Source organism: Theobroma cacao, chromosome 5, assembly GCF_000208745.1.
Source record: "Theobroma cacao cultivar B97-61/B2 chromosome 5, Criollo_cocoa_genome_V2, whole genome shotgun sequence".
Classification (NCBI taxonomy): Eukaryota; Viridiplantae; Streptophyta; class Magnoliopsida; order Malvales; family Malvaceae; genus Theobroma; species Theobroma cacao.
In genome coordinates, this window is record NC_030854.1 from 906,808 (window position 1) to 933,467 (window position 26,660).

The 26,660-nt window shown below is 36.6% G+C and overlaps 3 protein-coding genes across 3 annotated transcripts; 2 read left to right on the plus strand and 1 right to left on the minus strand.

Moving 5' to 3' along the window:
- Positions 4,949 to 7,378, minus strand: LOC18597578 (protein NRT1/ PTR FAMILY 5.7). Its single transcript, XM_018120873.1, has 4 exons — positions 7,240 to 7,378; positions 6,901 to 7,121; positions 5,975 to 6,468; positions 4,949 to 5,882 (listed from the first exon to the last, which is right to left on the minus strand). Exons 1-4 carry the CDS (start codon positions 7,376 to 7,378, stop codon positions 4,949 to 4,951), a joined length of 1,788 nt encoding a protein of 595 aa, XP_017976362.1.
- On the plus strand, positions 17,663 to 19,143 carry LOC18597580 (probable aquaporin PIP1-4). The gene is made up of 4 exons (XM_007026706.2): positions 17,663 to 17,996; positions 18,095 to 18,390; positions 18,499 to 18,639; positions 18,750 to 19,143. The coding sequence occupies exons 1-4, from the start codon at positions 17,663 to 17,665 to the stop codon at positions 18,840 to 18,842; spliced, it is 864 nt and encodes a 287-aa protein (XP_007026768.1). The 3' UTR covers positions 18,843 to 19,143.
- Positions 24,103 to 26,660, plus strand: LOC18597581 (glycerol-3-phosphate 2-O-acyltransferase 6). Its single transcript, XM_007026707.2, has 2 exons — positions 24,103 to 24,874; positions 25,528 to 26,660. The coding sequence occupies exons 1-2, from the start codon at positions 24,251 to 24,253 to the stop codon at positions 26,413 to 26,415; spliced, it is 1,512 nt and encodes a 503-aa protein (XP_007026769.2). The 5' UTR covers positions 24,103 to 24,250; the 3' UTR covers positions 26,416 to 26,660.

Sequence of the window (26,660 nt, forward strand, 5' to 3'; positions counted from 1 at the left end):
GCTGCAGTGATTAAAGAAATGCATAGGACCCTGGAAATGAAATGTTTTTGAAAGTCAGAGTTCTAGGAAATGCTGATCTCATAGTATAATTAGAGCATTATTTATTTAGTTAAAATAAATTAATCGTGTAGCTTTAGGCCAATGATGAGCTAGTTTATATACCAGTTAGACTTGCTCAGTGTTTCAGAAGAATATTGCCTCATTAGTTCATAATTAGTCAAATTAATAATGTCACTAACATGCTTGACTATATTTTAATTAAGTGATAGCCTCATTTGGATCTTGATTTGCACAGAATATCTCTATATTTCATGAGTTGGCATTGATATTTAAACAAAAATTTTATAATGAAAATTTAAGATAACGGAATTTAATCCTGTTACATCCGTTACTAACAATTTTAATATTTATGTGAAAAGAGTCGTATAATTAATAAAAAATAAAATCAAAATTTGACATAACGAGTGCTACTCTTCAATTTAAAATTTGAGATTCAATATACGAATCCCTTCATAGTATTAATTAAGCAATGCAGCTTGCAATCTTTGATTAGCATCTCTGGATCCATATCGAGTTGATCAAGATATGCAAATGAATCTGCTCCATTTTTTTCTAACAGTTTTCATTACTCCCCACTTTCTTTTCTTGCACAAATTGCAAACCTAATGGGGTCTGTCTCTAGCCTGTCTGCTCGAGAGGAAAGTTCATTGCACATCGTTTTCCATTTGATGAAACAACAATTGGTGGTGCGCAGCTGAGGCCTGTGAGAGAAGAATTCTCCGGGCTTAATGGGCAAAATGCCCGGATTTCATTTCCCATCAATCTTTTCAATGTTTCTATATCTGCTACAACCTGCTTGTTTTCTTCATTATGGATCATCAGCACACACTTTGAATTTTGTTTGGATTCATGTGGGCAGGAGAAGCCCTGCCATTTTCCATTTTCCATTCTCAATGCTGGTAGAGCCTTGGGTTTGCTAAAGGTCCATTAGACTATGACCTCAATTTTTATCTTCAAAAATATATATATATATTGACAAAATAATACTCGAATTAACTCAATTTATTATTTGATAGCAAATGAATCTAATTTGAATAAAAAATGTTGATTTGATCAACAGTCCAATTAATTTACATATCACGTCAATATTTTTTGTTAAAATAATAAATAAAAAAACTCAATTAATGTAAATAAAAAAATAAAGACTTTTCGGGTTTATTTTTCATTATGCTATATAATAATTACTCCAAGGAAAGCCTAATTGGATCTTCTGCAGTCAAACTATAGGACAAGGGGCCATTGTCAAAGCATGGCCACTGATGGATTATGGGGTAATTTACATTGTAGGACCCAGAATCTTAAGGGGGCATGATACAGAGTGGGATCCACTTAGATATGGAAGATAAGGATTATTTTGGAGTTAATGCTTCCACCTCCTCCAGCTTGACTATTCCTCCTTTTACAAGGTCAGTTCTTTCCTTAGCTGTTAAAGGGTTACCCCACCCCACAATGTGCCACAGGACCCATTGCTCCAGACATGATCTTCTCCCGTTACCTAAGTACCCTATTATTCAAAGTACAAAATTACAAGTGTATGATTAATTTTCATCTGAATTAATCAGATATTTAATGTAATTTTAGCTGCATTTAGAGGAGAAAATTCAGATTTATGAGCTTCATAGCTTGTCAAGTGTCAGACATTAATGGCCGCTGAGGATAACATGAAGTGAGAAAGATGGGAGTTGTGGTGGGGGGGAAGAGGAGGTGTTCAAGTATTTGGAGGTATCGAAGACAGACATTCGAGAGGAGGGGCCCTCGTGCTAGTCACGTGCTCCCAGTCCTAAGACACAAGACAGCTGCCCAACAAATCACTCCTCTTCACACATCTCCCCCTCCCCTCCATCCACCCCACACCTTGTCTTATCCCTTCATGTATTGCCACGTGTAGAAAATCGAAGGTCTGGCCACGTGAATCATTGTCTTCCTGGTAACATTTTCTTGCTTGATATCTTTGTTACAATTGCTTTTAATCTTGTCAGATTGACAAATGAAATGCCAGATTTAGGCTAATGAACAAAAACAAATCGATGGAGTGGCTTTAACTAGTTCAAGTTCATAGCTCTTGACTTGAACTAATCTGAAGTACCCTCAAAGAACTTTTCCAGGACAATGTTTTTATGCAGGACTTAACGCAGCCTGTTTGTCTCCTAGTTAAAACTCTGAAAGCCCTGGAAAGATAAGAAAAGAAAGGAAAAGATCAGTCCTTAGCTCCTTACTTTTCTGGTGCTATTTCAGAATCCTTGAGATATTTGGAAGACCCTTTGATGGAATCCAATCAATTGATTATTTCCAATACGATTTGTCCTTCGGATTACAGGCACCATCGAATTTGTGGGCATCTTTTTGACCTTAAGGATACCTCTGTGGACAGTTTTTAATTCTGGCGAGACCTGGCACTGGTAATGGCTCCACAGGGTGGGAAAAATAATAAAGCTCGTGAGACACATGAACCAATGGCAGGAGACAGTGTGTTTCATGGGCCTGATTGGTTTCCGGGGGCTGGCATATTCTTTCAGCCACTATGGTCTACAAAGAAAGGGAAAAAAACAATATCTAGTGCTAGAGGAAAACAATGAGCCTTTTTCCACTACTAGTCTTTTCCAAGTTTTCTAGGGAAATTGAGTATTCAAACTTTATAAGCATGGAGTAGAGAGGAGTTGAAAGTTGAAGACGTAATTACAAAAGGGAGAAAGATTAAAAGAAAAGTGTCTTCTTCCCTCCCTCCCTCCCCCCCTTTACACGTGAAAACCTCTTTTCCTTCGCTTTATCTTTTTTCTTTTGCCTTGCTTTCAGCTCATTTCTGACTCCCTTTCTAAGATATTGCTACATATAGTATGTAACTTTAGGGAAGGAAAAGAATTTGCCTTGGAATCCAAATAGTTCAGGATGTGAATGAATTTGGGCTTTGATGGTTCCTTGGAACAAAACTAAAGCTTAACAAATAGTGGCATTCATGGCCTACACCTTTCAATTTGCTGCATGTGCACGTGAACCAGTGTGCTGAAAACATAATGGGAGCCCTAATGAAGCTGATATCTCCTTAACATCAGAGGAGGAATGCACTGAAAAAAGAATGCCTGATGGCAAGTCCTTTTCTAGTTTTCTAGTAAATGGTTTTCTTCTATCTAAAAGAATGACAAGAACTGCATGTTCAAAGTGTATTTCTTCCATCTACAATTTTTTTTCTCTCAGCTTTTCTTTTTCTGCCCAATTCTCTTTCCACTATCATTTGCCTCCTTTCCTCATTGCACGAATGGATTGGATAGTTTGTGGCAGACATCACGGAACCCACACGAAACCTTGCATTGAAGATTTGGATATGTAAAAGAGATTCCTGGCAAAGTCAACAGGAAAACTGCGTAGTGGGATTCTCCCACCACAGGCATCTTTTCACAATTCCAGATGGCTGGTCAATTAATTTAATAATGTATCCCCTGAAAATTTCAGGGTTTAATATTGTTGCAGCAGACAAGGTTTAACGGAAAACTAGAAGAGAAAGAAGCAAAAGAAAAAGTAGCAGTATCTGAATTGTGTTCACCATACATCAATGGGACATACTGGCAAGGCTCTTGGGAGTATGGAAAATTGGAAATTTGTGGGTAAGATGGACCAGCCCTGTTCTAAACTGACCATGGCATAGATGAACTGTCCTAATCAATCTTTGGGTTTTTGGATCTGATCTCGTATCTGACTTCCTGCAAGTGAAAACCCATTACAAAGCTTTGATGAGTATCCTTAAAGCCTGTTAAGAGTTCAGATTTACGATGCAGGGCTTTTTCAGTTAGAGCCATCTTGTTTCACCCCAATTTGGGCTGAGGTTGGCTGGTTTGGGGGCTTTTCCACTTTGAGCTGAGCTCCAATGACTCCATTTGCTCCCGATGTTTTTTCAGACTGCTTGCTCCCCTAACTAGCCACTTATAACTACTAATAACTAGAGTGGTGCCTCGCTTCGTGTGCATGTTGAATTTTTTATTAAAAATAATTTTAAATTATATAATATTATAAATAAAAATAATAATAATTATTAAAGAGAAATAATTTTAAATTTAAAAATATTATAAATAATATTTATAATGATAAATTAAAGATAATTATTTTAAAAAATAATTTTTCCAAAATATTTTCTCATCTCTTATTAAGCAAAATTTTTTATTTAAATAATTTTTTTAAACATTGGATTTTTTTATATTTTAATATATGCTAATGTTGATATAACCATATTTTGTTAATTACATGATTCTAATAGTGAAACCAAATTCATATTGAGAAAATATAATATTTTAAAAGTAATTATTGATAAGCTACATAATTGATACAATAAAATGAATATTTTTTGAAAGTCAAAATAAAATGAATATTAATTATATTTATTAATTTTTTTTAGTTTTAACGATGAAATTTTTTAAATGATCTTCAATTTTAATTAATACTTTTTTATCTTATACCTTTATAATAATTTAAATTTAATCCACTTTGTGATCCCAATCATGTCTCATTAAAAATTGAAAATTTATTTTACTTCAAATTTGGATGAAATCCACAAATATCTGCCCAAATATTTTTTTGTATATTTTATTTTATAAGATATATATATATATATATATATATATATTTATTCTCTAAAGGAGACAATAATGTACACAGCAAATTTGTGTGTGAGTATTAAAAGAGAGATCAACCCTCAGTTTTCTATGCAGCAAAAGACAGCAATCATTGACTAATGATCAAAGTATTAAAAAAATAAAAGACAAAAGGCCCACGTCGTGTTCCAGGCTAGTGAACAACACTCTCCAATCACAACCCAATACTCTAAATGCTGACATGTGGTTAAATGAGGTAGATCTTTGGGTCTTCCTTGTATATTAAGTTATAGACGTTGGGACTGCCTTCATATTAGTCTATTTATGATAGTACAGTAGAAGAAATTATTAGAGAGGGAATTATCAGTCACTGAATCTGTAAGAGCATCTTCCAAGGTAACATCTAGGTTTAATTTCACTTTTTCTTGTTGAGTTTCTTCCTCAGGCCAAAATTTTCTGTACCAGACAAGAGCCGCAAGAAAATAGAGGCATAGGTTTCCGATGGTCAGCATGGCTAACATTAGAAAATACTTATCAAGGCGGCTATTGTTTATGTTGTCACGAAACCATGCTCTGAAGATAAAAGCAAACAGTATGTTGAGGAAATTTCCAATAGCCAATGTACAATCCCTGAATGATGAATCGTGAAGTTTCTTGGATTGATCAGCTACATGGTAATTGTAAATCAAATCCCTGATCCCATCTTCAGCAAATCCACCCATTAATCCCAGCAGTGTGAACTGTGGAGCTAACCAGAAGATGGTTATTGTAATGGTTAATCTGGTGTATTGGTCACTGAATTTTTCTTCCTTGATTAAATTCATTCTGTGAACCTCAACTTGCCAGGCAGCTATGCAGCTGAAAATAGAAAAAACCATCCCAAGACCGATTCTTACAAGTATAATGCACTGCCTCTTTGCTCCGCTCAGCCACTTTGGGATAAGTAACTGGAGAAGGAATGAAACAAGAAAGCTTACAAAGGATTTGAGTGTAAGGAAAAGGCAAACAACGGAGAGGCTGCCGATGTTGTCATCCATATCGTTGGCTTGTGCGACGAAGAAAGTTCTTCCTGTCGCCTCTACCAGACCATAAACAGCAAAGGTTGTCCAAATAGGAACTAGTGTTAAAAGGCATTTCACTTGCTTCACTTGTACCGCTGAGCAAAGCCTCCCTGTAATTTCCTGTTCCTCTAATTTTAGCTGACACGATGATGATTCTACAATAGAAGCTTTGTCTAGCCACCTGCCAACCACGAAAAGCCACATCAGCATCAATCCATACGGACAATGTCACATTTACATAGTTGATGTAGAGACTCCAAAGAGGATCCTTACCTGAAAAATGGAACAATGGGCCACAAGAGTAGTTGATCACGATCGTTCTTGAAGTAACCATTAGCTGAAGTGGGGTAAGCCAGGTGCCTTTTCAAAACAGCTGCTTTAAAAACTTTATAAACGACAGTAAGGGGACTTCCCTCTAGTTTCTTGTAGCAGTAAAAATTGATGCCAGACAAGAACCACAGATAAGCTACAGCCATCACCAATGCTGAAGTAAAGAAGCTACATCTCAAAGAACTCGTGGATAAACAAAACGAAGCTACAAGACCTAGAGACCAAGCAACACGCCACCAAAAATTTTTGCGGGCCTCAACTTGTTCCTTATCTATTGCTTGGTTTGGTTTGCTGTCAGTTAACTGATCAACAATAAATGCTTTTAAAGGATGATCTCTTCCTGCTTTGCCCACTGCTAAAAGTATCACCACCGGGTACAATAATCGAACATCTACTTCTGGAGAAATCCAGGTGGAGACCCCCAGCAGCAGCAATCCCTGCAGGAAAAATGCTGTGAACAAATACAGGCAAAGATTCTTCTAACTAAGGACTACGGAATGATGAGAAATAATAGAATGACAGTGACACCCCTAATCAATATTTGGCATATTTGATTGATGTAACCTCCATCTTAGTGGTTTTTTCAATGATGTTTCAAGGATTAGGCCTGGCAATATTCACACCATATTCATTCACGCTGCCCCAAAGTTTCCCCATTGCATAGTAGCCATATCTTTTCTGCAATATGTTGTTTACTTGGGATTTTCCACTGCATATTCTCTTGTTTTTTTCCTTGAATTTTGTGATACTCCTTTTGATTTGGTTTAACCAGTAACCATTTTCCAATCAACAACATTATAAAAAGGGTCTTTTCCGGATTGACATTTGACAACCAAATAAGAGGATTTGATTTTTTGGATTGCACTTACTATGATACACAGAGCTGTGGTGTAAACAATCACTTTGAAACGACAAAAATAGGCATCAGAAATATAAGATACGATGATAGCCATAATGGTTGATGCGCCTTCTTCAACATTTACAACTGCTGCAGCTTGTCTTAAATCAGTCTTCTTCCAATTCTCCATGAAGTATGATGTCAAGATGCACATCACAGCATGTTCTGCCAACCCATGGCTGAAAACCAAACCTGGAACTCATTAGAAATTATCAGAATGACAAGGCCAGAGACAAATAACTCAACCCCATTTGATAGAAACTCGAATTTCAAATGTGAAGGAAGACAATATTTAGTTCAGGAAGTTTACCTGATATGAACAAGGCACCCCTGGAAAAGTAAATGTGATATCGTATCCAATTGGTTACTACACAGCCAAGCTTGGAGAACATGTTTCCAGCAGCAGCTTTGCAGCCCTGGTCGTCTGAACTATTTCTCTCAATTCTCATGATGCCTAATTGGTTTGCTAACTGGTATTCTCTTTTTTATGCATGAAGGGAATATATAAGCAGTCGTGTAATTTAAGAATGTCTGATCTTTTGGTCCTTACGTTGGAAAGTCAAACATAAAGCTCGTATGGATTAAACTTTTACAAAAGATAATGGAAACGCCAGATAGGGAAAATTTTTGTCTTCATGCTGTCAAGGAAATTCCTTGAATGTTACCTACCAGCAGTAAAGGAAATAGGACATCAGAAAAGTTCATTTGTGAAAACAGAACAGCTGACTGGCCGCATAAAATCTCAAGGATCATCCTAGTCTTACCAAATAATTGAAATTTCTATTGATAAAATGGGTTTAAAACTTGGATTTTGCACTATAGAAAACAGCGAGATACTAAATGAAGATTAAACTTGTTGGGAAATTGTGGAATTATCTCTAAAGAATTGTCTAAGATCTAACCCAATCAATAGAATAAAGAAAGAAAGAAATCAAGCACACCCACAAGAACACAAGAATTTACGTGGTTCGGTCTTTTGATGACCTACGTCCACGGCACAGCAACAGAGAAAATTCACTAAGAGAAAATCAGGAGATTACAAGAACAGTCTCAAACTCATAACCCTTATCCCACGTACCCCTAAATCACTCTCTCTAAATCCAGGTGATAATTATTCTTTAACCCATAGGGTCCTTTTATAGTATCAAATACAATAACCTTATCCTAATTTAATTAGGAATCTTATCCTAATAGAATTAGAAATTGTTATTCTAATCTAACTAGATTTAAAGACTATTTATAAGGTATACTAATTTAATTAGAATTAAACAATCCTAATTAAATCACAATTCAAGACTATCCTAACAATTCTCCACCTTAGGCTTGAATTCACCAAGCTCCACCTTACGAACCAATCTCTGTCGACACCGCCACTGCCCCAATGGGCCTCAAGCACTACGAACACCGATCAAGTCCAAGCAATGCTTGAACTTTATCCCAGAAACTGACTTAGTTAGCATATCTGCCGGATTTTCATCTGTAGCTATTTTCTTTACTACAATCTCACCTTTAGAAATAATCTCTCGAACGAAGTTACACTTGACTTGGATGTGTTTGGTTCTCTCATGAAACATCTGATTTTTAGTCAAATGTATAGCACTTTGACTATCACAAAACACAACTGTTTGTGTTTGTTCAAAACCAAGATCACTAACCAAGCCTTTAAGCCACAAAGCCTCCTTCACTGCCTCGGTCACAGCCATATATTCAGCTTCAGTTGTAGACAAAGCAAAGGTTGATTGAAGAACTGCTTTCCAACTGATTGCAGATCCTGAGAGAGTGAACACATACCCCGTTTGAGATCTTCTACTATCTAGATCACCAGCAAAATCTGATTTGGAGAAGCCAACCACATTACGACTAATGTTTGCACCTCCTTCACACACTAAGCCAACTTCAATAGTAACTTTAGGTGTTTTCACAAGCTCCCATGTTTGATCCCAGTGTAGAGACTCAATCTTCTTAGAAGACTCGACATATATAATTTTCTCATGATAAAAGTAAGGCTCTTCAATCTCTACTTCCACAAATAAAACATAAGAATCAAAATCACCATCAATACAAGTAATGCTTCGTTGAGATACCAATTCTTGTACCTCTTGCAATTCTTTCTGGATTTCACTATCATCTCGCACTGTCACAAGAGCATTGATTTCAAGCTCCACCTGCTTGCCAACTTCTTGGTCTGATGTGTTTGCAATTCTAGACTTTATCCCACAAAGTAATGCAGACTTGTCAAAGGTAACATCCCGACTCACCATAAACTTGGGGAACTTACAATCAGTACACCACAACCAATAACCCTTCACCCCATATGCATAGCCTAGGAATATGCACTCTGTCGCCCTCAACTCAAGTTTACCATCACTCACATGAACATGAACAGGACAACCAAATACTCTCAATATAAAATAATCAGCAGGCTTACCAGACCAAACTTCCTTGGGAGTCTTAAATTCAATTGCAGTTGATGGAGACCGATTTACCAAGTAACAAGCCTTGTTGATAGCTTCTGTCCAAAATACTTTGGTTAGGCCAACATTTGAGAACACGTATTTTGCTCTCTCCAAAAGTGTTTTCTTCATCAATTCTACAATATCGTTTTGATATGGTGTTTTGTCGACAGTGCGATGTCTAACGATTTTCTCATTCTTGTAGAATAGACCAAACTCACCTTTGCAAAATTTCAAACCTTTGTTTGTTCGAAAGCTCTCGATCCTTTTCTTAGTCTGCTTCTCGATCAATACCTTCCAATGCAAAAAGGTGGTTAACACTTCACTCATAGCCTTTAGAAGATACGTCCACACCTTTCTTGAAAAATCATCAATAAAGATCCACATGTATAATGATCCACCTTTTGATACCACCGGAGAAGGATCCCACAAATCTAAATAGATGTAGTTTACTGTACCCCTGGTTTGATGAGTTTTAGTGCTAAATTTCACTCTACGTTGCTCACAGAAATCTAGCTTTCCACTCTTTTGACCACACAGCAAACTATGCTTACTTAGTTTTCTAATCCCTCTCTCGCTCATATGACCAAATCTCATATTCCATAAACGTGTTACATCATCTTCAGGATCATTAGATGAGACCACAGAAACAGTTTCAATGACCGTGTTTCCCACTAGACAATAAAGGTCACCGGATAACTTGCCCTTCATGATAGTTAAGGCTCCTTTAGATACATTCAAGACACCATCTTGGCCACTATATTTGTAGCCCTTCTTATCTAACAAACTCAAGGATATTAAATTCTTTTTCATGTCAGGGACATGTTTTACCTCAAGTGTTCTTACCATACCATCAAACATCTTGATTCTAATTGTGCCAATTCCAACAACTGAGAGAGAGAAATCATCTCCTAATTGTACAGTGCCCATATTAACAGATTGATAAGTTGTAAACCAATCACGCCTAGGACATATATGAAAGCAACAAGCCGAATCCAAGATCCATGTATCCATCAGGTTACAATTAGTAATTGCAAGAACATTATCAGTTTCCTCAAAAGTATCAAAGTCATCTCCAACCACGTTTGCAGTATTCTCAGACTTATTAAACTTTTCATCATCCTTGAATTTGATACAGTCTTGACGAAAATGCCCTTTCTGACCACAATTCCAGCAAGTTTTCCCTTTTGCTCTAGATTTACCTTTTCTGTCTAAGCCTTTCTCTTTACCTCTACCTCTATTTACAACCAAACCTTCTGCTTGATTTTCATTCCGAATACCACCAACTTTCTTCTTTAATTCCTTGGAATTTAAAGATGCCCTTACATCCTCGAAAGTGAGAGTGTCTCGGCCGTAAAGCATAGTATCCACGAAATTTTCATACGATGGAGGCAAAGAACATAAAAGAATTAGGGCTAGGTCCTCATCCTCAATTTTAACATCGATATTCTTTAAATCAAGAATAACTCTATTAAATTCATCAATGTGGGTATTAACGGACGTACCTTCACTCATCTTGAGAGTATACAATCGTTGCTTCATATAAAGCCGATTCGTCAGGGACTTGGTCATATAAATACTTTCGAGTTTAAACCACACTGCAGCAGCAGATTCTTCATCCGTGACTTCTCTTAGCACCTCATCAGACAAAGCAAGGAGAATAGCACTATGTGCTTTTTCCATAAGGTCATCTTTCTCACCATCAGATAAATTCGAGGGAAGATGCTCTTTTCCCTTCAGTGCCTTCAACAGTCCTTGTTGCACTAGCAATGCGCGCATCTTAACACGCCACAGGCTGAAATCGTTTCTTCCATTAAACTTTTCAATCTCATACTTGGTCGACGAAGTTGCCATAGCGAGATTCAGATTGACCCAAGAACTTGAAGCTCTGATACCAGTTTGTTGGGAAATTGCGGAATTATCTCTAAAGAATTGCCCAAGATCTAACCAAATCAATAGAATAAAGAAAGAACTCAAGCACACCCACAAAGACACAAGAATTTACATGGTTCGGTCTTTTGATGACCTACGTCCACGGCACAGCAACAGAGAAAAATCCACTAAGAAAAAAATCAGGAGATTACAAGAAACAGTCTCAAACTCATAACCCTTATCCCACGTACACCTAAATCACTCTCTCTAAATCTAGGTGATAATTATTCTTTAACCCATAGGGTCCTTTTATAGTATCAAATACAATAACCTTATCCTAATATAATTAGGAATCTTATCCTAATAGAATTAAGAATTGTTATTATAATCTAACTAGATTTAAAGACTATTTTATAAGGTATACTAATTTAATTAGAATTAAACAATCCTAATTAAATCACAATTCAAGACTATCCTAACAAAACTAGAATACATTTTCTGTCATGACTCAAATCGGAGAGTTGTGACCAGTACGCATGAGCTTGGCAGGCAATGTTCGCGAGACTCGAGTAAACCTTAAGATTCACTTGTACAATATTCAATCCCCCGTATCACAAGCAACACAATTCATTACTTAGATGAATTCAAATTTTACAACGTTCATAGGACCATACATGGGTTGTCAACTGGATTTGTACCATATAACTTTTTTTATATAATAACACACGGCACTCAATGTCTACAATATCTTTAGTACAATTTTTTTTTTTTTACAATCAGAGCACGGAAGCATTTCATGATTTGGACTCAACGTAGTAGACAAATTAGGAGAATACTTACCGAGTGTTAAAATTTCGTCTGTCCAAAGATGATGCTAAATCACATGAAATCAGTGGCGTCACTTAAATGCACATGGTATACAAAAAGGGGTGAATCATTCCAATATTTAGTGAAATGGGGATGCTAAACGTAACATAATATAACACATTATATGACAATAATAGAGACACATTTTTTACATAAAACTTACACCGTTATTCATTGAACATTTCCAAATACAAGTGTGAAGGTCGTGCCAACATCCGACGTGCACCTTATACCAATCTTACCTTGCCAGACTGAACCTCAACGGCATACTCATTTTCAATGAATAATCAATACTATGTCTCCAAGTCGAGCTCTATAATGCAAGGCTTACCTTAAGCCATCATTTAATAAACCTCACATTTAGCGAGTGCTCTTTCCTCGAACGCATAAAATCACACACGGTGGCCAATCGACGGAATCAATTCAAGCCTCATCAAGAATAATCTCCCAACGGATGGTAGCATATAATCATCACCCAAAGCAGTTTCTTGACGAGTGGCATCAAATACAACTCACGCACGTGCCAAAGTAATGGGCCGAGAATTAAATCATCATCTGAAGTAATTTCCTAACGGATGGCATCAAGTATATAGTCATCATCCGAAATAATTTCCCAACATATGATATCAAATGCATAATCATCACCCGAAGTAGTCTCCCGATATATGGCATCAGGTATGTAGTCATTGCCCGAAGTAGTCTCTCGACAAGTGGCATCAAAGCACTGCAAGTGAGAATCACAGGCGAGATTAAACCATCGCCCCCATTTACCATTATCCTTGCAGGCACATATAATCATGAGGAAGATGCCACTCAACTCTCAATTCATATCAACATCTGGAACTCATTCATCGGGTGGAACATATCAAATTATGGGCCATCATTACCCCTATAATTCATACATTAAAATCAACTTCCTTAACCTTGTATACAAACGTAATTCGCCTACTTAGGCCATTTCACCTTATAAGACAATGTGCATATCACAATAATTTTCTCATTAAACATTTCTCATATACTCATATTCAATCATAATGCCACCATGTGGCTCACAATGTAACATATGTGAATATCATCACATAACATAATCGTTCTGACTTAGTCATATTCATCAAAGTACAAGCACATCGAATTAATTACCAGTTTATGCTTCCCTATACAATGGCATATATACAGATATATATACAATTGTTCTCTAGCCTCGGCATGTTCATCTAGGCCTAAACACATTACTCAATGTACTATGGGAATGCATATCATTATACGAAATGCATCCACATGCATTTAACCGTAAAGCCCCATTCACCTCGACAATTAGGCACTCTCACAGATCAATTCAATGCCTGCTGTTCACCGATGCCTTAACTCCAACTTAGTCGATCACACCACTTAGGAAATGGGCAGAATTCTCACTCCCATTTATAGCCTAGCATTCAACAATGCAAGATTATCAACATTTGTACCACAATTCTTTATTTCTAGACAAATTCCTAGCTTTCAAGGCATTCCCAGCTTTTCAAAATATTGCCTTCCACACCAACAATTTCAAATCTTCATAATTTTTTCATAAATGGTTCAAATCTTACCTTAGTTGTTGATTTGGCTCACTTCACTCCCAAATTTTCCAGCAACTTCCAATCACAACTTCCACCAAATCTGGAAAACAATATTTCTAATTATTAAACCATTTAAATTGAAAACCAATCGGTGAAAAGCTTTAATCTTACCTGTAGATTGGTTTTCTAGGCTTAAAATGCCTTCCTTCAAGCTTCAAATCCAAATATTGGACATTGGTTTTGAGAGCAAGGGAAGAGGGCTTGTTTTTTAGTGTTTTGGCAAATAGGCGTGCTGCCCAATGCCTTTTATTTTTTTGCCAACCTGCATGCACGTATCGATACATTTGAGAATATATCAATACATCTCCAATGTTCCCTTTAATTCTATCGATAGATGAGACATTGTATCGATACATTTCTTTGAATCACCCTCAAATCTATTGATACACGAGGCATTGTATAGATATTTTTTAAATAGAATGCTCTTTGCCCCAAATCTATCGATACATTTGGACAATGTATTGATAGAAATCACCTTCACTATTATGTTCTTCAAATCCATCTATATATTAGGTGATGTATTGATACATATTCCCAAAATACCGCTCTTGTGTTCTTCCTGCCTTCATTGTATTGATACATGGAACCTAAGTATCGATACTTTTTGTCCAGAATGCACTTTTCAACACTTAAAGTCTTCCTAGCTCAAATTTCAAACTCCCATTTCTTTTCCGACTTACCTATTGATCTAAATTCATTAAAATTCACCCAATAATCGACACACATACTCATCATATAGTTCAATTTCTCAATTATACACTATGTTGCATAGTTTATCAATCACACTTTGCATAATTTACTTAAACATCATATTCGTCTAGGTGCCAGACAATGCACCATATCATTCATGTGTCAAATATATACACAACATCATTTTGAGCTTTCACATGCTCATACATTACATAGTCATCCTTCATAGATATAGACATATCTTTAATTTCATCAATACATGAACTCATATATATATATCTCAACCTCTTAAAGTTAAACTTTTGTCTATTGGCTTAACCGTTGTGCACATTTATCATGGAAAGAGCGGGATGTTACATTTTCTTCAATTATTTTTTTTTTTTTAAAGTTAGAGTTCATTCATAAAGAAAGGATGTCCATGAACAAACAAAGGAGGGTCAAAGACTAGAAAGAGCAGTCTTAACCCTCGGATCACATACTGGTAGACAAAAGCACCAGCACCCAACCCTGCCTTTTAAACCATTGACCTAAGTACTTACAGATAGCCCTTTAGCCAACACGTACGTCCCCACCAGCCCAAAAAATTAAAAGCAAAGAAAAAGTCAGTAAGACAAGGAACATAACCAGCGTGCCCGTTTCCTTCTCTTGCTGCACCAATCAAAAAATTCAAGAACACAAAATTCAAAACTCCCATATTTACAAAAACCAAAAACCCTTTATTCTCCACCCAATCAAAGGTGATCCCTAGGCACCCTTTGTTCTCCACCATTTTCTTCAATTATTACCATCCTGTGAAAGGTTTGATGTGGAATTGCGTTGGTATGGTGCATATACAAGACGTCGACGAACTTCTTTTCACTTTATCTTGAGAGACAGCGGGATAAAGCAAAACTGTGTTTCCAAGTGAAGCACGTTGGAGGCGTGAGACACACCAAAGGGCTGTTTTTTTATGACATATCTTGACAGAAGGCAGCCCAAAGTTTCCCAGCCCTGTTTTGACCTGGTCTTTTCCTGGTTTTGATTTATTATAGCATTTCCCTTACTGGTTGAGATTATTCCTTGAACTTCCAGGTTCCTGCTTCTCTGCAATGAGTGGCAGTAGTAGACAAGTTTGGCCTATCAAGTCAGAACTAAACGAAAAGGAAGCCTCCTGCAGTACATTTGGATTATGCAATTAGGAAACCAATCCTGAAGGATTAATATAGAACATATAGACAGTGGTGAAGGAAATAGGTATCAAGAACATGTCAGCTTCGACATGTTGAAGTTTCTGGCTAGAGAGTCCCTCCTGGATGTTCCATTTCCTAGCTAGTCCCGGAAAAAGAGATTCCTAGGAAAGTAAGAAATCGACATTGAAGCGGTTGTTGCAAGTCAGTCAGAACAGGATATTCAATGAGGGAAACACCCCCCAAAGCTCAGCAAAGTTGCATTTTCTGTAGAAAGTACAAGCCCGCAAGTACTTTCCATAGTCGATAAATAAGAAAACTGACAAATCCAAGCCCGGAAAAGAACTCTTTCGGAAAATTTATAGCTCGAAAGAATTAATACAAACAACAAGCCCAACCCATTAACACCTTACCCAAGAGACACACAAAGAAATTAAGCAGACAAAGCCTTTGACAATGGGTCTCTCTTGCAAGTTGAACCCAATGCCACTGCTTGGATCACTCAGCCCTTTAAGCTAGCCTAGCGTAGGTGACGTACATGAATTTTATATTAACTCTAGATCAGGGCGGGAAAAGTCGGTCGGTCACGATGATGAATTTGGTGGCTAGTATTTGGTGTCTCTGATCATGTGGCTCTGATTCAATCAAAACAGTGGCAAAGCAGGGCCCCCACCGCCCACATTTTTCAAACCATGATACACCTTTTGGAATAGGTCGGTCCTATGGCTGCAGGCTCAGGACCAGTGGAAGAAAAACAAAATAAGGGTAAAAGCACTTTTTTATTGCTACGATTAGGTTGGACCAAATTTGAAGACATCATCACCAATTATTAAGTTCTGAAAAAGTGCATTTGCTTATTGTAAGTAATTCATAGTTGCTAAGTATATTATAGAACAAAAAGAACACCCAATCTTTGTGGCTGTGGAGTTTCATTTTCTGATTGTTAAATCCTATTTCCTCTAAAGTTCCACCACTAACATTTTTTTTGGTTAAGAATGGTTTCTAGAAAGAGATGATATTCATTATCTTTTAATATATGAACTCTATAATTATTCGATTATATATTTAAATTATTATTTAAATTTTTTTTCAAAATGCATAACGAATAATAATTTTATCATTCGAACTTAATTATAAGATAGTCTAATCTTACTTAATCGAATTAGATAATGAAAAGTATTGTCTCCATTTATAGGGCCATGAAAACATTGGCTGTGGTGGTGTAGTTTTTCTTTGTGTTCTTGTAGTAATCTAGTTTAAATATTGCTGGTGAAATGAATTAGCTCGCTTATCCGTATCCATGGCCGCCCATGCTACAGCCTACAACTTCTCATTTCCTTGGACTGTGGATTATGCGGTTTGCTTCACAGAACAATTTGCTGCCATGCTATTGCTTTTCATGTACACATTTTATTAGTAACTTTATGTTTTTACATGTTTAAAGCAGTTGACAAGGAAGAATCAATCCCAAAATTTATCTAGTTCATTCAAGAATCATCACCTAATCATGCATTTGGATTTGCTAATTAAGCAAGTAGACTTGATTACAGACAAGAATAGTAGTAAAAATGTGCATCTCGTGTCCAGGCCTGAGAACCAAAATCATTTCAAATCTTGAGTGGTTGATTCTATCAAATTTGTCTGACAGTCCTTGGAAGAAACGGGTTCAGACTTTTATTAAAAGTTAAGAATAAATGCAAGGTCCATGTTGAAGGGAAGTGAAAATTACTCCCTGAGAAAGACAAGGACAGCCAAAATCTTTCCATGATATCCAGCAAAGAGGCAACTTTTTTAAGGTGCGCGAGTATGGAGTGGTCGGTCACATGTCACCACAGTGAACAGTTTCTTTTCTCCGCTCAATGAATGAGAAAACACCAAAAGAATTCAGCTTACACATCCCTCAATCTTTGTCCCAAAGTCACGCTACAAATACCCCACCCCCTCACTTCCAAGCTATGCCCATGATTCGAGAGTGCATTGCTTGATCCATTTTCGAAGCCTGGAGGAATAAAAGAGTAGCATAGAGAGAAGTGAAACAACATCTTCAGTTTCTTTCACTGAGCTAGAAAATGGAAGGACAAAACGAAGATGTGAGGTTGGGTGCAAATAAGTACAGGGAGAGGCAGCCTATAGGAACAGCTGCTCAAAGCCAAGATGTCAAGGACTACAATGATCCACCTTCAGCACCGATTTTTGAGCCTGGCGAGTTATCCTCATGGTCCTTTTACAGGGCTGGCATAGCAGAATTCGTGGCCACTTTCTTGTTTCTTTACATCACAGTTTTAACTGTGATGGGAGTTGTCAAATCTTCAAGCAAGTGTTCAACTGTAGGTATTCAGGGCATTGCTTGGGCTTTTGGTGGCATGATCTTTGCTCTTGTCTACTGCACTGCTGGCATTTCAGGTACGTTGATAGACATAAATTGAAAACCTTGGAAGAAAATTAGTAGTTTTCAATATGGATAAGGACTAACTGTGTTTTTCTGACGGCTGGTGGTGCAGGGGGTCACATTAACCCAGCAGTGACTTTCGGGCTGTTTTTAGCCAGGAAGTTGTCGCTGACCAGGGCGGTGTTTTACATGATAATGCAATGTCTTGGGGCGATATGTGGCGCTGCTGTTGTAAAAAGCTTCCAAAAGACCCCGTACGAAAGGCTAGGCGGTGGTGCAAACACGGTTAGCTCAGGATATAGCAAGACTAGTGGCCTTGGAGCTGAGATTGTTGGTACGTTTGTTCTTGTCTATACTGTCTTCTCTGCCACCGATGCAAAGCGCAATGCCCGAGACTCCCATGTTCCTGTAAGCAAAACTACAGTTTATTTAGCTTTCCTTTCCAGTTCAAATTGTTGTTTCTTCATATTGTTGCCATTTTATGACTTGGTTTTCATTGATTTGAATGAATATCAGATCTTGGCACCGCTGCCTATTGGGTTCGCAGTGTTCCTGGTACACTTGGCAACAATTCCCATTACAGGAACAGGCATTAATCCAGCTAGGAGCCTTGGCGCAGCTCTTATTTACAACAAGGAACAAGCATGGGCCGACCATGTAAGTCTTCCAAACTTCCCCATCTTTTCTTTGATTTTTACCAGTTCAAGAACCAGATATACTGTACAAGAAACCAAAATTTATCTTGTTTAAATCCTCTTTGGATGCAGTGGATATTCTGGGTAGGACCTTTCATTGGAGCAGCCTTGGCAGCTTTGTACCACCAAATAGTGATCAGGGCCGTCCTCTTCAAGTCCAAATAAGCGATTGATCATGAAAAACAGTGCTTGATAAAGTGAACTATTCAGTCTTATGATGATGTGTTCCTCTCCATTTTCCTTTTCTCCTCCTCTGATCTTTCTGATCTTTCCCTGGATGTATATGGTCAATTAAGGGTCAAGGCTGGCGCCTATCAGTAGTGATAATTCCATGCCAGTGAACTTTATCTATCACTGGTTTTCTCTTTCTGAATGTATTGATCGGTGTCTTTCACCCACTAAAACGTTATTTTAAGTATGGAAAATTTACCACTTTCTATTCTAAATAAATTTTTGTTTGGAACAATTTACTCTATCACTCTATGTATGACTGTCATATAGGCTGAGTTTCTAACAAACGTATAGGGCTGAGTTCTTGTTTCCTTTCCCAAACCCCTCAACAAGAAAAAACGGGCAAAGGGTATTGGAGGCAAAGCTGGACTTTCATAGCAGGAGGGTTGGGAGACATAACCAAGTAGTTTGCAGCCAATAAGGAGAGACTTAAATTTTGAGTTCTCCAAGAGAGGAAGTTAAGAGGAGTTTACATGTTTAAAATACTTGGATTAAAGATCATATAAACATTGGATTAACCTGAATTCAGCTTTGAGATAAAGCTTCCTTATCTGCTGCATTTGAATCTGTCCACTTCAGTGTATCTCGGCTAGCTGCACTTGAATCTGTCAAGATAGCTTTGTGCTATTGCATTCCCCTCCAAACTCAGCTTCATTTGAATCCTGTTGAAGACACCAGCAGCTTTGTGTTCCTCTTCTGATCTTTGCTGCAGCAGCGTGTGCTTCTCTTCTGTGCTTTGGGATATCATATAGGAATTAGTCCTGACATCAATTGCAGCTGCACTGGAATCTGATGATGTAGTGGTCAGGTATGTTAAGACATTTTATCATGGGCACATATTGAAACATCATACATCATAATTTGCTTGTGACCTAGGGTCACAAGGTGTGTTGTATCAGGCTTGTGACATGTTGACCAAGATCCAAGAATACATAAAAGATGCATTTCTCGAAATCTATTATAATTCAAGGTAAATTTGAGAGTTTAATTTTTTTTTTTTAATTTATGCCATTTTTAACCCAAAACATTCAAAGGTTTTTGGGCTTTGCATTATAACTAAGATCTCTATGACAAGCCAATGCAACATCGGGCCATGGTCAGGTTGCCTCCTTGTGGGCTGGTTTGTTGCTATTAGTATCAAGTACTCAAATTTGTTAAACATATTTTAATTGATTATCGATCTCTTAGTGGTTTTCTCTCTAAGAAAAAGATTTTCTTGATCGCTTAAGGAAAATGACTGATAATCATTAATTTATTTATAGGTAATTAGCCTTAGATTTTGTATGAAATAAATTATGTAATTATCAAAACAATTAAGGGTTTGATGTGCATCCTTATAATATTATATTGAACTGACTACTTTCCTTTCCAATAAAGTACGAGGAAAATAACTTAGCAGAAGAAGAAATGGTGTTTATTGCTATCAAATTGAATTGACTCTCTTTTTTTACAATAAACTCAAAAAGAATATATAGTCAAAGGACTATTTCAAAAGTTTTGAGTAAAAATTGCCCTTTTTTATCATGGAAATTTAATTTAATTATACTTAATTTTCAATTAACATGTAATTTATGTATAAACAGATTTATGAAAGTTAATTTAAGGCTTAAATAATTACGTATGAACGTGTAATTTGTTCCCTTGAGGAACTTGAGATTCTTGCATTTCTTTAGATCGTTTTAAGATTTCATTTGGCCGATAATTTTTTTTTTATAAAAATGTAAAAATATCAAGTAAATGAAATTTAATAAAATACAAATTTAACTTATAATTTTTTTTTACTCAGTCACTAGAAGACATGAGATTAGTTCAAAGTATTTCTTAAAATTTTTTTATAATATTGTTATTACAATAACACATTTGATGCTTGAAAAGTAAAAATTGATTTTAAAAAAAAACTAATAAAATGATTGTCGTCATGCGCGACTCGTGGGTTTCGGGACGATAAGAACAAATTAATAAAACTAGGATTAGAGATAATGGGAATTACTATGGGCAACCAAGGGTTAGAACTTAGAACCAAATCGGTTGCTTGGATTACGTAATCAATTGTATTAAAAAAAAGGGTATTGGAAAGCCGATTAGTTAGGTAAGACCTAATGATGGAAGGGCAGGTGCCCTTAAGTAACCCCATGATATGCCCCTAATAGAGCGACATTACAACTAAAATTAGGGGGTTCATTGATGCTTAGAATGTGACTTGTATGTACCTAAATGATCAAAACAGAAAGATTGGTTTAACAAATATCAACATTATTCGTGAGAATTCGATAAAGAAAATGAAAAGGGCCTTTCCTCAACTAGGCCGCTTTGTTAGTTGTGCTAAACCTCTCTATTTAGCTTTCATTTGTCGGTCCAAATTAATTATATTTTGGACCAATCGAACCCTTTAATCTTTTTTAAATTCAAAAATCACTTTTTTCACGTCAAGATTATGATCATAATTACGTAAGACATGTTGATCAACGTCACGTTGGTCATTGTTTGTTTTCATTGGAGTATGAGAAATTAATATATCAAAATATACATGATATATTTGAACATTTAAAAAAAATCTTAAGTAATATGATTACGACATTTAATAAGAAAACAAGATTGAATGTGTATAATTAATAAAAAAAAAAAAGCAATCTCATAAGATTAATTGTAAGTTGTATGTGTATTTTTGACCAAAATTTTTTTATTAATTAAATTTAGAGTCTTCTTGTAAGTCCAAATTAATTATACTTTGAGCCAATTGACTCTTTCGCTTTCGCTTTTTAAATTCAAAGAACACTTTTTCATTATAGGATTACGACCATAATTATTTAATTATGTTAACACGTGTTGGTCAGTATCACATCGGGTCATTAGTTTTTATGTAGTACGATATATTAATATACCAAATTATATATATTTGATTTTGATAAATATTATCACATTTAAATAAAAAAAAAACGAGATTGAATATATTTATGTATATATTTATTTTATTAATTAATTTTATCCTTGATTTTTAAGTCAGTCAGTTGGCTTAACCCCAACTAAACGCATGACCATGCTCTAGAAGGACAATTTCTTTGGACTTTGGATATTATTTTTGGTTTTATTTGGCTTTTGAGATTGACTCCTGCTATGTGAACGGCTGTTTCTGACCTTTATTTTGTAATTTGGTTAATATTCATTGTTCCTAAGAATAGGTACATTGAAAGAAATGGCAACACACGAAACATGCTATTACTCATAACTTCATGGAAAATGTTAGCTACAAAATATAAACAATAATTTATTGGCCTGCTTATATATAAAACCTTATAATCAAAAAACATACCTATCACGTAAAAAAAAGTCTTTATTTGTAAGTTCAAAACTTGTCTCATCTTTTACTTATGTAAAATTCATAACATATAATCACTCAATATATATATATATATATATTATATTATAATATTATTATATAAAATATCTTTTAAATGTAAAAGAATTATAATGGGAATACAAATTCAACTAAACTTCAACAAGAGCCAAAAAAAAAAGTAAAATTGAATGATTACTTTTTTTTTTTTTGAATTTTAAGGTGCAGACTAGATTAATTGCATTCTAGGCATTATAATTGAGCAACAGTTATGTAATTAATATGTTTGGATATTTTTTTTCCCCTTTATTCATTGCTACCTTTTTTTGCTAGGGGGTAAATCTTAAAGTGCATTAAATGTTTATTTACTTCTCTATCCATGACTGTTGGGGAAACCACAACATGATTTTTTAAAAATGTTCCAAACTTCCAATTAATTAATCCAATTTTCCCCAAATTGGTTCTGCCCTCTTGGATGATTCATGGGGTTGCAGGAGTCGTTGGGAGCAGATTAATAAATGTAGCAAGGAAGAAAAACAAAAGCCCAACAAGTTTCCTAACCTTCAACAACAAAATCATGCTTTAATAAAAATACAAATTGAATTCCCAAAAAAAAAAAACAAATTGACATGGGGTTTTACCCAATAATGTGGGTTTTAATTGCTCTTAATGTAAGCCCCTCTTTCTTATCAGGCAAGAGAAGGAAAAAGAGGGTGGGATTTCGGTTTATGTCAATATCTACCCATTAGAACCAATTAATTACACAAGTGTTTTCCCATGCTCAATTGGGTAGTAACGGTAGTGATTAAGGTCAAGCAAATCTTATCAGCCCTTTAAGCATGCTACCCATTGGAAGGAAGAAGAGGGTGGGATTTCGGTTGATGTCAATAGGTACCCATTACAAGTCTTTTCCCATGCTCAATTGGATAGTAATTGCATTGATTAAGGTCAACCAAATCTTATCTTATCAGCCCTTCAAAAAGCTACCTTCCATCCGCCTCAACTGTTCAAAAGCAGCACCCCATCCAGCTGTTTTCTTTTCCCCTAAGATCTATCGAATTCAATGTATTACACCCAGAAATTAAACTAGCCATATCCTTCTTTTATTCTTACACTGCATATCATCAAAGCCACATGCTAGTTATTGGTCACTTTCCGCTCACTCCCTACCAATGCCATCCATACAAGAATTTAATGTTTCCCATTTCCTTCTTTCTGCCTCTCCTCAATCAACCATGGAGTATACCAAAAACCCACATTGTAAGTCATCAAATTCATTGCAAATCAAGAAAGATATCATATATTGGACCAATTCAATTAGCATTAATTAATACTTAGTTTAGAGACAGCTTAACTTTCCAACCTAAATTTGGTACACTATCACTTGACTTTGCATAAATCATTCTTGGGTTTAAGCAAATGGGGATTTTTTTTTTCCCTAAACTTGTCTTTGAATCTATGAGACAGGTAAGAATAATTTGGGTTTTGCTTGTTGAAGTTAGAGAAAATATACGAGAAACCAGAGTAAATTTAGTTCCTGGAAACTATCTTTGGAAGCCGAAAGTTCCTTTTCGAGCCAAGAACATACCAAGGGAGGCTTTTTTACTGATTTAATAAAGCGGCGTGGCCGGCGGCCGGGAACTAAAATGTAGGCTAATTGAATGAAAATGTAGGTGTTGGTATGGACTTCCAACTACTCGGACCCCTCTTCACAACTGCCCCCAAATTTATACGTCAAAAAATAATTAAAATAAAAAAACCCAATATAGAAAAGTATATGTCTTTGTATAAACGTTAATCACTTTCAAAAAATTATAATAAATTTAATTAGTAACGTCTGCTTTTTGCCCTTCTCTGCCGCATCAAGCCCATGGTATTTTTTGCCTGCTACATATATAGCATCATTGCCAATTGCCAATTGCCAACTGCCAATTGCCATCTATCTCTCTCTTCATAAGTTGCACGTAAATTATAGAAAGTTTCACCTCCTCCTTCCTCTCTAGTTTCCATGGTCATGGGGGCTCACCGTCGTTTCGAACCAATTTCAAAATGCAGCAACGAGGGAAGATCGAATCAGACGGTGACTGCGGACTTGGATGGCACCCTTCTTTTGTCACGGAGTGCTTTCCCTTATTTCATGCTGGTTGCTCTGGAAGCTGGCAGCCTAGTGAGAGCACTTGTTCTCTTAGCATCGGTCCCGTTTGTGTATTTTACGTACTTGTTCATCTCTGAATCTGTGGCCATTAACACCTTCATTTTCATTACCTTTGCGGGGTTAAAAGTGAAAGACATCGAGCTCGTTTCGAGGTCTGTCCTGCCCAAGTTTTATGCTGAGGATGTTCATCCTGAGAGCTGGAGGGTTTTCAGCTCCTTCGGCAAGAGGTATATTATCACCGCGAGTCCTAGGATCATGGTGGAACCGTTTGTCAAGACATTTTTAGGAGCTGACAAGGTTATTGGAACGGAGCTGGAGGTGACGAAATCAGGCAGGGCAACTGGGTTCACCATTAAACCAGGAGTTCTCGTCGGAGAACACAAAAGGGCTGCCATCTCGAAGGAATTTGGCACGAAATTGCCAGATTTGGGTCTGGGAGACAGAGAAACTGACCACGATTTCATGTCATTATGCAAGGTGATCACTCTCACTAAACCTTTCCCTGATTCCTTTTCTCGTCTAATTCTTTTCCAAATTTCTTTCTTTTTTACTGTCATAATTGAACTTTAAGAATTGTTTCTTAACTGCAATAAAGGGTAATACACAACTCCTTTTTTCCCTGGCATTCTCTTTAATTATTTTGTTGCACTAATCACTCGTGAAACATTATCAAGCATAAAGGTGCATTGCATTTAATTTATGTCACATTTTCCAGGACCATTTTCAACTCAACAGCACCACTTTTTCATGCACTACCCACTCTTTGTATTTCACTCTATAGTTTCTATATCTTGTTCCTCATTTGACAAAAGTGAAAGAGTAAAAATTTCAACACCTCTTTGCTTCTGACCATTCATTTCTCCAGCAGCACCATCCTCGTGATGTTTTAATGTATAGTCGTCTCCACTCATTTTCTTTTGGCCATAAATTTGGTATTGTTGCCCACGTGGAGCCTACTCTTTTTTAAATGCCTTGATAAGAAAAAATAAGTCGTACACGAAGACAACATGTTGCTATAAAGATATTGACTCTTCTCATGAATTGATCGAGTCAAATTAACTAAGTTTTCGCATTAAAATATATAGTAACATTTGATTCAATGATAATACGTTGAATTTTTAAATGCTCAGGAAGGATACATGGTGCCAAGAAGCAAGTGCGATCCATTACCAAGGAACAAGCTTCTAAGCCCTATCATATTTCATGAAGGTCGCTTGGTCCAAAGACCTACCCCCGTGGCTGCCCTCTTGACCTTCCTATGGCTCCCTATAGGCTTCATCCTCTCCCTGCTCAGGGTCTACCTCAACATCCCTTTGCCGGAGAGGATTGCTCGATACAACTACAAAATCCTAGGAATCAAACTAATTGTTAAGGGTAACCCTCCACCCGCACCTAAGAAAGGCCAAAGCGGAGTCCTCTTTGTTTGCAACCATAGAACAGTGTTAGACCCAGTTGTCACAGCTGTTGCCTTAGGCAGGAAGATTAGTTGCGTTACTTATAGTATTAGCAAATTCACAGAGATTATTTCCCCCATTAGAGCTGTTGCATTATCGAGGGAAAGAGAGAAAGATGCGGCTAACATCAAGCGCCTCCTGGAGGAAGGTGATTTGGTAATTTGTCCCGAAGGGACTACTTGCAGAGAGCCATTTCTATTGAGATTCAGTGCACTGTTTGCTGAACTGACAGACAGGATTGTGCCGGTCGCAATCAACACGAAACAGACAGTTTTCCACGGAACAACAGTTCGGGGACACAAGCTGTTGGATCCTTACTTTGTTTTCATGAACCCAATGCCAACCTACGAGATCACCTTCCTGAACCAGCTGCCAACGGAGCTCACTTGCAAAGGTGGAAAATCAGCCATCGAGGTTGCAAACTACATACAAAGGGTGCTGGCTGGGACACTGGGGTTCGAGTGCACTAACTTGACTAGGAAGGACAAGTATGCTATGATGGCAGGAACCGATGGTCGTGTTCCATCCAAGAAGGAAAAAGAACAGGAAAAGGAAAAAGCTTAAGGAAAAAAGGATCAGAATATTCAGAAGCAAATTAATTTATATTAATTTGTCTATTTGTTTTCCCATTGTGTTGAAAACTTTGTCTTAACAAATAAAAAATTGATTGTGATCTTAATTATAAAAATAACAAATATGTATATTTTCCTATTATTTTTATACATACAAAGCTGTAATGTTTTAGGGGCCAATGCCCAATGAGGCAATCACACTGGTTTCTGCTATCCTATCTGCATTTTCAGTGATCA